At 32.5% G+C, this 16,385-nt stretch overlaps 1 protein-coding gene across 16 annotated transcripts in view; it reads left to right on the forward strand.

The window, feature by feature from the left end:
• The window catches only part of LOC106458228 (sodium-coupled neutral amino acid transporter 9 homolog), a 131,254-nt gene extending 115,406 nt beyond the window's left edge, over positions 1-15,848 (forward strand). For 14 of the 16 annotated variants that reach the window (XM_022384363.1, XM_022384367.1, XM_022384370.1 and 11 more), the window contains 3 exons: positions 9,047-9,195; positions 12,280-12,369; positions 13,126-15,848. In XM_022384363.1, coding sequence (XP_022240071.1) covers positions 9,047-9,195; positions 12,280-12,369; positions 13,126-13,297 — 411 coding nt within the window. In that variant the 3' untranslated portion in view covers positions 13,298-15,848. Of the gene's footprint in view, positions 1-2,829; positions 3,007-4,035; positions 4,409-9,046; positions 9,196-12,279; positions 12,370-13,125 lie in introns of those variants that run through there. The other 2 variants (XM_022384373.1, XR_002610339.1) reach the window with 2 other exon arrangements.
• Positions 15,849-16,385: the final 537 nt, after the last annotated feature.

The following is a 16,385-nucleotide window of genomic DNA, read 5'->3' on the forward strand; positions in this document are numbered from 1 at the left end:
ACGTAACCTAACCTATACGTAACTAATAACTACGTTACTACACTACTAGTAGTTACTTACTTACTTTACTACTTACTACTAACTTAGTTTAGTTATATATATATATATATATATATATATATATATATATATATATGAATATACCTTGCCCAACTGAGGCCTAGAACTTTCTACAAACTAAAAGATGCTATGATGTAATAATACTCACTTAAAGCAATGAGAAAAATACAGAAGATTTGAGTAATTTGGCATCAATTCACAATTGAGCTGCACAACCAATCATTTCTAAACAGTTGTTTAATATTATGCAAACTTGCCATAACTATTGCTTCTAAAAATAATTTACATAACGCTCACACAATATAAACTAAATAATACTCTCGTATTAAACTTAAAATGAACAGTCATGTATATCTAACACTCCCCTTGTTTTTCTCTTTATCCTTTTGTCACTATCCAACATACCCCTCTTTGGTTCAGTGGGAACTCAGCTATCCCACTTTTCATACATCTATACTCTCTAGATAAAGACCATTGGGTTACATTGATGCTTTCTCAGGGATTTTCCATAATCTTCCATTCTCATTCTCCTTTTTGTGTTTCTTCAGGTTGTTTATGCTGTGGAACAGGTCTTCGAGTTTACTTAGAGTTTTACTCTATTCTTTTTATTGTTCTCAAGAAGGCAGGAGATTGTCATAGATCTGTCATGCATGAAAAAACTTTGGTTGTTTCTTGTTCAAGATGAATGATTTCTCACATTTACTTGAATGCTGTCTCCTAAGATGTGGATAACCAAAATTGATGTCTTGGATTCTTTTCCCATCATCCTAAATTGTCTGGTGACATGCTACTCTTTTTGTTCATCCATAGTGGTCAAATATTCAGTCCAAAGCTATAACCCTAAGTTTTCAATCGTGTTTTGAGGGCTATTGCATGGAGGATGTATTCCTTAGGCTTGCAGTCCCACTACTCCATGGATGATTGGTTTTCACTTGGCTCATACGACAAAGCATCTGTTGTTGTGACCTTCTTTGGGTGTAGTCTTGTTTAGGTTGGCTAATCAGGTTCTTCAAATCAATCTCGACTCCCACCCAGTATCTCATTCACTTGGGGATCTTTCTTTCACAATTCATATGCAGGGCAGACTCAACCTACTCCTTTACTTCTTTGATACACTGAGTTTCTGTTTACTAAGGCTCTCATGTCTTTTTCTCTTCCAACATAACAGTTTTTCATCTATTCTGGGAACTCTCTTCTCTCAAGTTCCTTGTTCCTTACAAACATGCTCATATGCATTGCCTTCAGTGGATTCTGGCTAATCATTGGAGTATGTCTTTTCTTATTTCCTTCCCTCCTTCTCTTTACTTCTTGACATCATAGTGGTTCAGTTGATCCCACATGATTTTGGGCTTCCCTCCCTTCCATTTTCCCCACACATCAGTTCACAGCCCCCCCAGTGACTCTGAGTGGAGTACAGTTTTAGACATCTACACCATTTCTAGAGTCTTATCTCCAGAAGAGCAGTCTCTGTATTAATGTCCTCAAGATGTTGGCTGCCATCATCTTCCATCTGATCACCATATCATGATCCATTCATACAACTCCACTATTATTTCTTACATCAATTGACAGGGAGGCAGTTACTCTCAGGACCACTTTTTCCTTGCTCTAGACCTTTCCTTCAGGGCTGCATCCACCATATTTGGTTGTCAGCCTGTCAAGTCCCAGGAGCTTTGACCTTAGTGGTGGATCAAATATCTTACCAAGACCAGATCCTTTCCACAGAGTGGTCTCTACAACCTCTGGTGTTTTCAGTGGATTTGCTTGCACCTTGGGAGACCTCTCACCACTGTCTTTGTGACTCCCATTACCACATAGTTTCTACACTTTTGGTCTTCAGTGTCAGAATCTACATCTTTGAAAGTGGATATTCTTAGTCAGGATTGGTCTACTCTCTTTATATATGCCTATCCTCCTCTTCAACTTTTCCCATTTTTACTATCACTAGTTGAGGAGTGGCTGTGTGGATGACCTTCCGTTTCTTTCTCAGCTATTTTCTGGTTCATACAAATTTCTTCTGACCCTTTTTCATCAATTGTCCTCCTCATCTGGTTTCTTTTATGAACCAGAATCTCTGTTCATTTCTCAGGGCTGTTACATGTCCCCACTTTGAACCATTAGTTCCCTGTGTCCAGTACCATCTACCTCTTGTGACACGTTATCTTCTCCTTGCTTACTGGAAGTGAGGCTACTCTTTTTTCCTTGGATGCCTTCTGTGCTCTTTTACCACAGGGACAGGCTAATATCATTATCTGACTATTCCTTCCTCTCCAAAAATTGTGCTCCCATGGAGGGTGATAGGATGTTCTCTCCAATCACTCTCCATTTCCTTTATTCTCTGTACAATAATTCCAATCCTGATCATCTCCTTTGTCTTGTATGGACATTTAATACTTTTTGTTTATACTTCTATCTTTCGAGGCAATCTACAACGTCTTTTCATGCCATGAGATTTCTATTTTTGAAGGTAGGGATGTGGATAATCCCTGACACCCTTGTGTCACTATTTACATTAACGTCTGACCTTTGTTTCCATCCAGTCGCCGTTCTCTAATTGTTACAGAGAACCTAAGAAGGTGATTTTTTTGCAGGTCCCATAACCACCTTATTATTTCCAAATATATATATATATATATTTATTTCTTTTTTTTTATGAAGATAGTCAAACCCACTTTTGCAATATATAAATGAAATATATATATTAAAAAGGTGCAAGCCAAAATATTGAGTAGAATATAAAATATTTTATCATTTTTTTAAAACTTTCAGTGCTGACTGAAGGATGGAAACATTTTAGTGAAGACAACAAACAACTTCAGATATGGCAAGGAGGAGAACACTGAGGAGGTGCTTGTACCAAACAGGAAACATCACATCTGCATAAGTTTCCCCACTGACAGGATGAGTAACTGGTTACTGCAAATAGGTACAGCAAAATTTTGAGGGGTAGGACCACACTTGATTCTGTCCATTTTTTTCTTCTTAAGTATGACTTAGAAGATAGAAAATATTTTCATTATTTTTTTAAAGTTTTCAGTGCTGACTAAAGGATGGAAACCATTGTTGTGGAAGATGACAAACAACTTCAGATAAATGTTTATTTATTCTATCTGACATTTGGCTTATGCCTTTTTCAAGGGTCTATGAATGTCACAGATTACAAAATTGATTTTAAGTGATAGTAACCAAAAAGAATATAAAACTATCACAATATAATGGAATGGTGCATGGTGAAGCATACTAAAAGTATTGTTCAACAGGTTAGAGTCACAGATCATAAAATGAATAAATAAAAATACAAAAATATCAGTAAAGAAAGTATAATAATATTATAGGGGCCAGGCATTGTATCTATTAATGGAAGGGTGTTTATATTGAATCAAAAAGATATTCTTTAAATTTTCTGTCAAAAAAAGTTGTCACAAATCTCTAAAAGTTTAATCCTATAAGGTGTCTCCTTAATTATCTCATGTGAATTGATGTAATGTTCAGTTGTGGCTTTGCTGTTGTCAAGATTTCCAGTAGCATGAATGTGTTCTTTGAAACGATCATGTATTGGACACCTGGATTCACCTAAGCATGTGGATGAACACTGTGTACATGTCATTTCATAGATGGTGTTCTTAGGTGTGCAGGATTTCTCTAAGCCACTAGTCTTAGCAACACACTTTTTGAAACAGTACCACCTTCTCACACCCAAAACTGTCTCGGTCCTGGTCTGCCCTCTAATCATTGCTAAAAAAAATTTCACTACAGTGCACCAGTCTTTATATCCCATCAGTTTTGAACCATTTCAGAACATGTGCTGATCATGTGACTACTCTCCACTAATTGTACTGTGCCATTTATGTCAGTTTCAACTTCAAGTTTTGACTTTTTTGTGTTTGATTTACATTATTTCTACTTATTTTTTTTTAAATATTTCTGTTTTCCGAATTCTAATTTGTTCATATCAATTCGAAATTTATATGACAGATTATGAAATTCCTGCAACAGTCGACAATGGTTCTGATATGAGTCCCAAGATCTCAGGGTCAGCGATGTCTGCTGAGGAAGTATAGGCTTTAATTCACAGTGAGTTCGCTTTTTACATTCGGCTGATGGTGTCTTTTTTCTGAGGAAGGATATTACCACCGAGTGGAAATTTCTTTCTATGGCACCTTACACCTGTTACCACACCTTCGTGTAATCTCCTGGGTTAGTTATTGTGCATTTCTCAGAAGATCTGCAGTAAGTTTTTCAACGTGTGTTCCTCAATCCCAGTAGGTATACTCAAGTTTATGTAGGCTTATGTGGATTGACCTAATTTTCTCATGCAATAATTTATGTATTTCATGTCTACTCTGCTCAGTATTTGGTAAGTTAGATTTCTTTTTACCATTTAAGTTATTTTAGTTTAAATTTGTATTTATAGTTTGATTATTACTTTGTTTTTGTTTAATTTTTTGTATATGTATGGGTAATTGTAACCTCGGACACTTTTGAGGGTGTGTTAGTTCATTATTTATACTTCCTTTCATTGTTTATGTTAGTTAGTTTGTAAGTTCCGTGTTCTTCAGGGTAGGTTTTACTTTTGTGTCCTTTGTCTTATCGGTTCTTTGAGTGGACTAGTAAATTCGATATTTACTTGTCTTTTCTCTTCTAAGTTCTTTTGGTGATTTTGTACTTTAGATGTTGCTTATAGTTTTATGTCTTAGATCGAATTTCATAGTTTCACAAGTTTGCTATTTTAATGTATTTTGTAGGTTCTACAAATTTCTAGTTTTTGTTAGTTCGTTAGTAATGAGTACTTTCTCTAAGTATGTTCAGTTCCTTCCCCCCCCCCTATCCACTTCCCAGATCTCCTTCTTTCCTCCTTGGGATCATAACTCTTCCTCTCTTCTTGCCTAGTCTGTTAAAGACTTACAATGCAAAGGGGCTGTTGAATGGGTGGTGCCCACTCAACCAATGTTTTATTCCCATCTATTTGTTGTTCCTTGAAAAATGAGAGACTGGAGACCCACTTCATCAAGGAGTTGTATCTCTCACTTTGGGGTTCTTTCTCCCCTGGACTCTGGATGACCAAATCGTCAGGATGGATGCCTATCTTCATATTCCAACTGCTCCAGTGTCACATTGTTTTCTTCTGTTCATCCACGAGAGTTCATGTCTTCCAGTTCCAGGCGGTGCCTTCGGCCCTTCTTCAGCTCAGTGTGGTTTGTTGAGTAGCACACTCTTGAATCTAAGTTTCAAATGGACAGCAAGTGCCTGATTGCTCACAGGATCCCCTCTACAGTTACACTGGAGAGTTCTATGCCATTTCTCTTGCCCTGAATCACATAGAAGCTATAGTACTCTGATTATGCTGTTTACACTGACTCTCTTAACTCTCTACTGGCCCTGGAATCGCTTAATGTTTGTTCTCGCCCTGTTCTCATTGATACTCAACCACAACTGGCCCATTTTTCTCTATCTTCTGTTTCCATCCAGTTTTTCTAGATACCTAGCCATGTCAGTATTCATGGGAATGAGCTCGCTGACACCACAGCTAAGTCCATCTGCTCTGGTGCCATCACGGCCTTGTCTGTCCCATATATGAACTACAGTCCTGTATTCAAAGCTCAGCTTCCCGCCAATTGGCAGTCAGCTTGAGATGAACAACATCATTCCAGATTAAACCTTCTGTTGCTCTTTGGTCATCTTGTTTCCATATGGATGAGGAGGAGGAAGATGTCCTGACTAGGCTGCATATTGGTCACAGTTTTTTAACACATCGTTTTCTCTTATCTGGTACTGACCCACCATTGTGTAGCTTTTGTGACACTCAAGTCAAAATAGTCCACATTTTACTGTCTTGCCATTGTTACAACCGTGAGCTATGTCACCATTTTCAACATTTACTTTCTATGGGTTTACCCATTATTTTGGACAGTGTCATTGGCGATGTTGACACTGTCCAACTATTCTTAGATTTCTTAGTTGAGTTATACCAGAAGGTATCAGTTGATGATCTTTACACAGATGAAAGAAACCAATCTGTGTTGTGATTCTTGTCAGTTCTTTTCACTTGACAGAAAATTTAAAGAAACTCTTTTGATTCAGTCCAAACATCCTTCCATTAACAGATACAATTCGTGGCCCCTATAATATTATCATTCTGTATTAATTTATTTTTTGTATTTTTATTTATTTATTTTATGATCTGCGACTCCCACCCATTCAACTATACTTTCAGTATGCTTCAACGTGCACCATTCCATTATATTGTGGTAGTTTTGTATTCTTTTCAGTTACTGTCATTTAAAGTCAATTTTGTAATCTGTGACATTCATAGACCCTTGAAAAAAGGTGTAAGTTGAAATGTCAGGTAGATTAAAAAAACATTTATCTGAAGTTTGTCATCTTCCATGAAAATGGTTTCCATCCTTTAGTCAGCACTGAAAGCTCGTATAAATAATAAAAATATTTTCTATCTTCTAAGTCATACTTCAGGAGAAAAAAATGGACAGAATCAAGTGTGGTCCTACCCCTCAAACTTTTGCTAGTCAGTCTCTGCTGTACCTATTTGCAGTAACCAGTTACTCATCCTGTCAGTGGGGAAACTTGTTCAGATGTGATGTTTCCTGTTTGGTCCAAGCACCTCTTCAATGTTCTCCTCCTCCTTGCCATATCTGAAGTTGTTTGTTGTCTTCATTAAAATTTTTCCATCCTTCAGTCAGCACTGAAAGTTTTAAAAAATGATAAAATATTTTATATTCTACTCAATATTTTGGCTTGCACCTTTTTAATATATATATATATATATATTTGGAAATAATAAGGTGGTTATGGGACCTGCAAAAAAATAAAAATCACCTTCTTAGAGTAAATGGAGAACCCTTGTTTCTCCATTCCCAAGCTGTTGAGGAGATCGATATGGAGACTTTCCCTTTGAGGGAATCCTACTAGTATGAGAACAAATGTCAGAAGTCAGGTAGTACAGGCCACCCCATTACACTGTGATTAGGCCAACTGGATGATTCTTGCATTTGCCTTGGAAAGCTAGTCTGGAATTTTTCTCCTTACACCTGCTTATTCTAGTATAGATATTTCATGTAAGTATTTCTCACTTACTGTAAGACGTGACTTACTTTCCTAGCCACTCTACACACACAGCTGACTACCAGAGCTATAATATTCAGTTGAGCAGTCTTATATTCTGCTCATCTATGCAACACTTTAACAAAGGCAGAAGGTTCTTTTGACAATATCTTTTGCTATCATAGCTTTATTGGGTTAAATTATTTCCTGCACAAGAAGGATTTCGTCTCCCATTGAGTGATAACTGCATCATTAAGCCTCTCCCATTTAGTGAATGTCATTCGGCAAGAGTTTCCACTTTCTGGTATTATAATTTCTAAAAGCAGCTCATATTTTTAATTTCATAATCTGCACTGCCCCTCCACCATCTGTGATATTTTAGCTACGAGTTCTATGGAGAGGTAACATTTCTGAAAACATTTTCCTTACCTGAAAATGTATTTCACATAGATACTCACCTTGTCACAGAACTTCTCACTTCCAGTGAGTTTCTTTTGCTTCGTCAAGAATGTGCATTTGTTGAAATGTGAGTGCTCATGGAGGATATGTCTAATGATGAGTACATGATATAATTGTGCAATATATGTTAATTCAGATAGGGGTCAGAGTTTCATTCAAGGTTTGATGCATGCACAAAAATTTTAGTGCCAGTGGTGTAACATAATACCTATAAGTATTAATTTACTAGTCTTAAATTTAATGATTGCTTTAATTATAGTGTTATTTTTATTAACAGAATTTTCATTGATTCTGTTAACTATTAAATGTTTATTGCACAGTTTACTATTGCTAAATTTCTGGGGAATATGGGTGTAAAAGTAATCCGATAAAACTTATAAAGGTTGTAAGACTCCACAGTTGTGCATATGTTGTGAAAGTGTCCTGACTGTTTGTAATTTTGTGGTATTCTTCAAGATACCTGGGTAATTTATAAGTGAAACAACAAGTTTAACAATTTTTACACAATAGCTTTCTTGAAGATGGTTGTCTGCCACTTTAGCTTAGCTTGTGAAGAATGTTTGCTTGTTTATGGTGAGGTTAGATATGTACATCTGATGAGTGCTTTCAAGGAAGGTCAGAAGGATATCCTTCAGTTTTAGGGAATTATTTTGCTAAATTTCTTTAAACTTGTTGGTTCTGAGCACAAAGAAACCCTTAACACACTTTTCTTATTAGGTATCAAGTATTTTTAAGTTTAGAAATTATTAGTTATTTAATAGTATGTATTAAAAGAGGGAGTTCACTCTAGTTAACATTCCAATTACTGAAATGTTTTTATACTGTTTACTACCAGTGGTGTCAACATATCATGTTAAGTAATTTTGTTTTCTCCTGTTACAACACTCACTGTAAAGAACTGACCAAATATTTGAATGAAATCATTCATTTTCTTTGTAATGTACATAAGAAACTCCAGCAGTAATGACTAGGACCAAACTGCAATGTTGATGTTGTGTGAGTGATTGACACTTTATTTGGGACTCTGTAACAAATATTGTTATACACCTATGAGAAACTTGGTGCATAAATAGTTCAGAAACATGTTTAAAAGTCAGTGGGGTCATATAGACCCTGGCTGTAATTCTAGGGTTAAATTAATCACATAACGTTATTTTCGTTTCTCCTTATGAGTTGTATATTCTTGAAAATTAGCTTAAAATGAATAAGGCACAATGCAATAAGGAAAATCATACCACTGAATACACAAGACAGTGAATAGTTAAATTCTATGTTGGCTATGGAAGTCTATAAATTTAAGTTGATTAATGAAACAAGTTAATGGTACAAATAATCTCAAAAAATGTTAAACACCATACTCAAGAAAATATTTTGCTAACAGCATTTTGCTTGAGAATAGTTATTTTTGAAATGAACTGCTTATTATATAGGGCTGAATTAACATATTATTTGTGTTATTTCTCTTTAGAATATTTTGAACAACTTTGGAAGTTCAGATTTGATGGCCTTTTTGACTAGATTATTTTTACTCTTCCAAGTATTCACCTTGTTTCCACTAATTTTATATCTACTTAGAATTCAAGCTATGCACTTCCTGTTTGGATGCATTTATCCAGGGTAAGATTATTAATATTTTGACTTTTGTGATTTTATTGTACTTGGAATGATCATCTCTGATGTTTATACAAGTTGTGAATTCAAAGATTGGCAGCTGGTAATTTATTTTTGACCAGCATTTGTTGCAAAGTCAGAACTGTTGTGTAATAGATAATGAAATAAGTATTTTTAATTAAAAGTTTCAACTATATACAATTTTCAGTCTTTCCTTCACAAAGGTTAAATGTGAATAAGTTAATGTTATAAGTACTAACTGTGTACACCAATGGTTTCCAAACTGTATGTCATGACACATTATTGTGTCACTGGAAGTTGCTAGGGGTGATGCAAAAGTTTCACGAAATAAAGAATCATTAAGAACATAAAAAAAAAGTATAAAAAACTATTTCATGTGGCAGCAGGGGTATGACGCAAATCAATAAGTGGGTTAGGGTGTTATCAGTCAGAAAAAGTTTGGAACCTACTGATATAAACCAAAACTATGGGTGTAGGTACAACCTTTAAATGTGATCAGTCAGTAATTTGTTTCATTTCCTGCATATACATCAGAGCATGGTGGTCATACTCGTGACAACTTAAGGTTAAAGTTTACTCACAAAAGTTGCTCTGAACAATAATTTTTTTTAAACCTAGATTTTTTTCTGTTTGGCTACAAATTGTTTAACAATAAAATGCACACAGAATAAGTACAGATGAAAACTGATCAACCCTTTGTTTATTTAGTTAATAAAAATGAAACAAAACCACAACATTACACAGGCAGAGTTATCATTTTAAGTTTTTGCAAAATTGTTGTACTTCAGATAAAAAGGAAAGATTAAATTATTAAATAGAAATTAATAAATTAGGTAAGTATGTTCCAACAATATCATGTTCTCTTAAGCTTCTTGTCTTAAAATGACATATTTGTCTTAAGAAGTATATTGAAACATTTGTCAATTTTTATTTTATTTTTTACAGTTCTTCTTTATTTTCAGTTTGAGTATTCATCATAATTTTTTCACTTGTGCTATCGCTATATCAGGTTGTTCCCCCAGTAGTTTGCAATAAAGCAAGACATTTTTGTCTGTGTTGAGTGATTTATGACAAAAGATACTCCAGTTGTATTTTGTTTCAGTTGTAGCTGTGCAAGAAAGGTGATATGTCAAACTACTTTGATGTGTGATTGCTACAATTATAATGGTCTACATCAAAATATAATTAGTTGATCAAACTAAAATGCATGTTTATTAACTTTATAAATTATGTTTTAATAATGTAAAGTTCTAAGTGCTCTATATTATAAAGTAAAATAGATGTATTGTGAATGTTTGTAAACTTTATAGTAAACTATGCTTTGAGGTCATGGCATTTTTATGTTTGAAAAATAATATTTATTCCAGTGTAATCCTTTTGAGTATACTCCAATTCAAGAGTTTTCAAGAGTAACAATAGATGATGTGGTCATTTGATGTCTTTTGTATTTTGGTAATTCAAATATATTTCAAAATCACTTCTGAATAACAAAACTTTTATTAATTAATATTAACCCCAATCAGAGAAAATTGTGTACATCAAGAGAAACTAAAACCCAACTTAGCAATCAGTATAGGTAATTAAATAGACATTTCTTATATCTGTATTTTCAAAGATTAGAAGGTATAGTCACATCACTTGCGTACCCTTGCTGTTAATGATATCTTCAGCCACAATCCCAGTAATATCTCATGAAATTTGGTCAGCTTAGGAGATTTAAGTTACTTCTAAATACATATATTAAGCTACCATTGCAAAACAATTTCTATAATAAAAGCTTAGTAATAACAAATCAAATTAAAAGTAAAGACATTTGACATATTAAATAGTGTAATCAAAGTAACAACAAATGAAGAATATATTATACCTGACATAGAGAACACAGAAACATTAGCTATTGGATTTGTGTACTATGAATTACAGAACAAATTTCTTTCCATCTTAATGGCAGAAACATAATATGTATAGTATGTGTAAGGGTTAGACAAAGAGGATAACCATATGTAATTATGATAATTTTATACTGTTTTAATCCATTTTTCAGAATTTTCATTCATTCTGTGTGTCTGTAATTATTAGCTTTATGTGATCCATCTTAATAATGGGGAGAAAGGTAACATAAAAGTGTTAAATTAGCACTGAGTAACAATCAGTTTCATTGTTTTGAAATATAATGCATTTTTTAAAATTATTTCAACTTTCAGAACCATTACCATTTGTTACTAAAATTAAATTACTTTTTAAGTTTAAGATTTAGAATTGTGGGTTTCAGTTTTTCTTTAAAACCTTTGTCTTAATTATTTTAAATACTTCTCTATACAGTTCTTTGTTATTAATGAGTAAAATAATTTTATTTTATGTTTTTTACTGTTTCAAAAGAAATATTATTTATTTACTCTGTGAGTACCGGAAAATATTATCCGATATATTAATAATAGAAAATTGTGGCTTTTGACTTTAATATAATTTTTGTTGTTTTATTCATGTTAAACAAAATGTGTGTTTCTAAGAGATCTTAAGCAGTGGTTAAAATTACTATTTCATGTTTAGACATTTTTGTTTTGGCTGTGTGTTTCTAATATATATAGTGTTTCAGAAGTCTGAACCTATAGGGAAAAAAATACACAATTTATTCTTAATGTATTTTTATTCAAATTGCATGCAATTAACAGCCATACACATATTAATTTTTGGTATACTGTGCTATCAGGGTATTTTCTTTCCTGAAATATGTACAACTAATATTAGAAATGTATTTGTTTAACTTTATAATGTCTATTTGATACATGGGTCCAGACTTCTGGGACACCCTGTACATTTAGGTTATATTTAAAAAATTTCATATGACATCTAGAACCTCCCATGATTTGCTTTGGTGACTGTGCATCATTTCCTTTAAATCAGACTATTAAGTAAAACTTTTTTCATATAGATATAGTTGAGGTGAATTAAATTAACTCTGACTATCAACTTATGTTACATCAACTCAGTGGGCTTGAAGACATATTTATACTTGCTAGCAAGTTTAATCTGAGATTAGAGAACCTAAAGATTTTTTTTTTCTTCCAGATTGAAGCAAATAGTTATTTTAAACAGTGTTCTCCTGGTCATTTGTATCTTGTTTGCTATTTACTTTCCTCGTATAGGAACCATCATTAGGTAGGTTTCTTATTTCATTAATTTTCTTCTATTGATTAAAAACTTCACAGAAACTTCTTCATAAGCACATATATATAATGAGTATTAATTTTTGTAACAAGTTATTATTACGTAAACATTAAATAATGTTCTTAGTCATTAAATGGCAATGAATTAAAGTAAATTTAATATAAATCTTTTCTAATAGTTCTAAATAATATCTTCAAAAGAAATGTTGGATTGGGAGTTATTTGATTGTATTTATCTATAGAGCAGGCATTATTTCTGTCTTTCGAAACATTCATCCATGATTGTTATAAACTTGCCTTTATTGTTAGATTACTACATTATTACACACATTTGACTTCTAATGTTTTTTTTGCCATATTGATAAAAAAATTCATCATTAAAAGAGGTGAACTGGATAACTCGTTAATTTGGAGCTGAAGAGCAGTATCTATAATGGCAGTCTAATTTTATGATTAGTTTTGCAACTGATTACTCACAATGATTTAGTGGATTGTTTTTATTATTGTTGAAGCTAATAATGAGTCCCAATATTTGTGAAGGAAAGGTTAAGTATAATGCCATATTGTCTTTTCTTTTATTGTTGTTAATTTATCTTTACTTGTAATATTTGTGATTTTTAATCAACTGATTTGGAGAACAAACAGAACTTTTTATTTATGGCATCAATTATTTTTAGAAGTACTGAATGAATTGGCCATTTTTATCCTTAGTAGTTTATAAATGATTTGATATTCTCCAAATTTTCAGATTTTCCGGCTCATTTTCAGGCCTAGCTTATGTCTTCGCCTTGCCTTGTATCACATACCTTAAGGCTCAGAAGGACGAAAGAAGCTTAACACTTACTTCTGTAGTTTTTCATGTCTTTCTTGTCTTATTAGGATTTGCCAATTTTGTGGCACAATTTTTTGTTGATGTGTGAAAAAAATACTCACTTTTAGTCACTAAGTATTGCATGTTTCTTAATCAAAGTATACTTAAATGAAAGCCCACATTATTACAAGAATTAACTTTACACTAACATGATTCTTTTTTATTGTAAACTTGCTGTTAAATAAAAATAAAATCTACCTGATTTTGTTTTTCTACTTTAGAAAAAATAGACTTGTAATCTTAAAATGGTTCAAAGTTTCTCCAACTGCTTTCCTTTCAAACTAGTTTGGAACATTAATAGTTTGGTACATTTATTTTGTAAAATTTTACCTTCCACACTATATGCTTCTCTACATGTTTTATTTAATTTTAGCCCATATATAAATTTGTTCTGCACTTAAAAAATTGTATTATTAATAATTTTTTTATGCTTAGTATATATTAAACTTTACCTTAAACCTCAAGACTATCAAGCTGATTAAAATATTACTTTTCATCTTTACAAATATTTATTACCTGTTTGACCAGATAATTTTTCCACATCCATTAAAGAAAGTTACAATTTACTTTGAAGAATCTCCAAAAGCTTCTTGTAAGATACTGAGACCTTACACATCAGTTCAGTTAGATAATTGTGTTCACCTTTTATTATGATGCATATAAGATTTTGAATTTTACTTCCTTTTTGTTTTCATGATATTGTGTCTTGTTGCATTTGTTTTAAACCTGTATTTTGACCCAAATATAGATTGTATATCATTTAATATTAGGTGTTCATTTATTCAGTTTTTCCTACTCTGTATTCTAATGCTTTATTCATAACTTTTTGATATAGTAAGATCAATGATTATATTTGGGAGAGATTAAGCATTTTTAAAACATTCCAGCTATTATTGTAACAGATGGCTGTTAGTCACAAAGGTCAACTGTATACAAGTTACAAATACATTTATTGTATGCCAGGATATTTTATGTGCAGTTGTGGGTGAGGCTCATGAGCCATCAAAAAGAGGAAGTTTCCATAAATAATAAAGAATTCACTCGGAGATTAGATAACACAGAAACAAATATTTAATGTATCATAGAAACAAAACATACAATTAGTCCAATATATATTTAACAGTTGTACCTCCAACTTTTATTTCAATGTTGATATCCTTCTAGCAGTTCTAGAATTGACATTAACTCTTCAATAATATCTAATAGTTTATCAATTACTTCAAGTCTGACTAAACCTTTGGACATAATATTTGAAATAAGTGTTACTAGACTAAAATAGAGAAGTCAGTATAAACTACACAGAGTTTGAGTGGTGATGGCTTCCAACCTCTACTAACACGGACATTTAGTGAAGGTTTTACTTCACCGGAACAAGTTTGGACTCTGATTCTGAACCAGTCTGATGCTGGTCACTGGTCTGGAATAAACTCTGTGCATTGACTTTTGTGCTTGTCAGACAGAATGTTGATTTCTAAAGCAAAACCATAACTACAACATGTAATTCTAACCTTTACTTTACTGTTTTGTGCACATTACCAAAGTTCATATTTTTCTTCAGTTTTCTTATAATTTGGCATGTCCTTCTTTGTATCTCTGGCATGCCTAGAATTTCAGGCTGCTCAACCCTCAACCTGCACATGATTTTTTATCTTACACATTTGCTCTTTAGAGCTCCAACTTCCTCTTATGATTTCATTACTACTTCAACTCTGATTATGATTTCATTACTCCTTCAACTCTGAACTCCTTCTGGACATGGTATGCAATATTTCATCTACTGTGCCTTAAACATCATCAACATCCTGTCAACTTGCTGATTTAATGACATCTGTCCCATATTGACAACAATGATTACTGGACTTTGTATACAATATTACAGGCCTGGAATGTTACTTGCAGTTAAACATGTGTGCTTGCTGTTTGAATTCTTTCATGACCTTCTATGGCATTTAGTAAATTATAATTTTTTAACTGGTTTTTCTTCAGAAATTTATAATACCAAAACATTTGCTGTTATGCAACTGTTCCATTGATGTACTAAAGCTAACTTAAATGTTCACTTACTTTATTAAATGTAAGGAAATGTTTGTTTCTTTGGGTGCTGTAACCCTTGTGTGAAGTACACAACAGTTTTTATAATGAAGCATTTATTGTTAATATTTTTGCATAGTGGAGTAGTATAGCTATAAACAGGAAAGAGTTTTTATTCTTAGATATTTTTAAGGTAAAGAAAATAGTTATATTATATTAGAATTTTTTGAATGGCCCAAGTGCTCTTTCCAGTTGTTTACTAAGGCAACTAGAAACTTAATTAAAAATGAAACTTTATAAAATTGAAAGCCTTAATATGTATTTTTACCATTATAGAAATGACTGTATCATTGTTAAAGATTACAGTAAAAGGTTTTTTCATTAAGAACAATCTTTTAAATATCAGCAAGTGTTTAATAAATATAACCACATATGAGTGTTTCAAAATCCTTCAACAGAATGTCAAGTTGGTGCTAAGATTTTAAGGAGAAAGTATGAGATCGATAATTTAGATGGTAAATGTTTTTTTAAGAATAAAATTAACCAGAAAGCTTCTTAATTATAAATTATTCTGTGATTATTGTACTGTGTTTTTCTTTTACCTACATTTCTCCTTTATTTCTTCATTTCTTTTGTATTTTAAGTAAAAGCAGGTACCAATGAATGATGTTAAATAATTTGGAATTCATCTGTTTTAGGTGGAAAAAAGTAAAGTGCTTTTTCAGTTTATAAATTTCACAGTGAAGTTTAAAAAACTTTTATATATTTGCTGTTTAGTTTAGTGAATAACTTAAAATATACTTAAATGACAAAGTAGTATAAGATGAGTTAAGTTCTTACAACTGATTTCTAGATTTTTAACTGAAGTTGTTATGTCAGGGCCATCATTTGGTCTTTTGTGGCCCCTGGCATAGGTTTAATGTGGGACCCTTATCTTCAAAAACAAGGTTCAAAGATAAACAACCCAATACTGCCCCAGGGAATTACTTCCGATATTATATAGAAATGACAAGAATTTTAAATCTCTCACAAATACATTATTATAAGGTTTTTATTTTTCCTGGATTTTTTTTTAATTAAAATGATTTCCAATCGATGTGTTCGAA

This window comes from Limulus polyphemus, unplaced genomic scaffold, assembly GCF_000517525.1.
Source record: "Limulus polyphemus unplaced genomic scaffold, Limulus_polyphemus-2.1.2 Scaffold431, whole genome shotgun sequence".
NCBI classification, from domain to species: domain Eukaryota; kingdom Metazoa; phylum Arthropoda; class Merostomata; order Xiphosura; family Limulidae; genus Limulus; species Limulus polyphemus.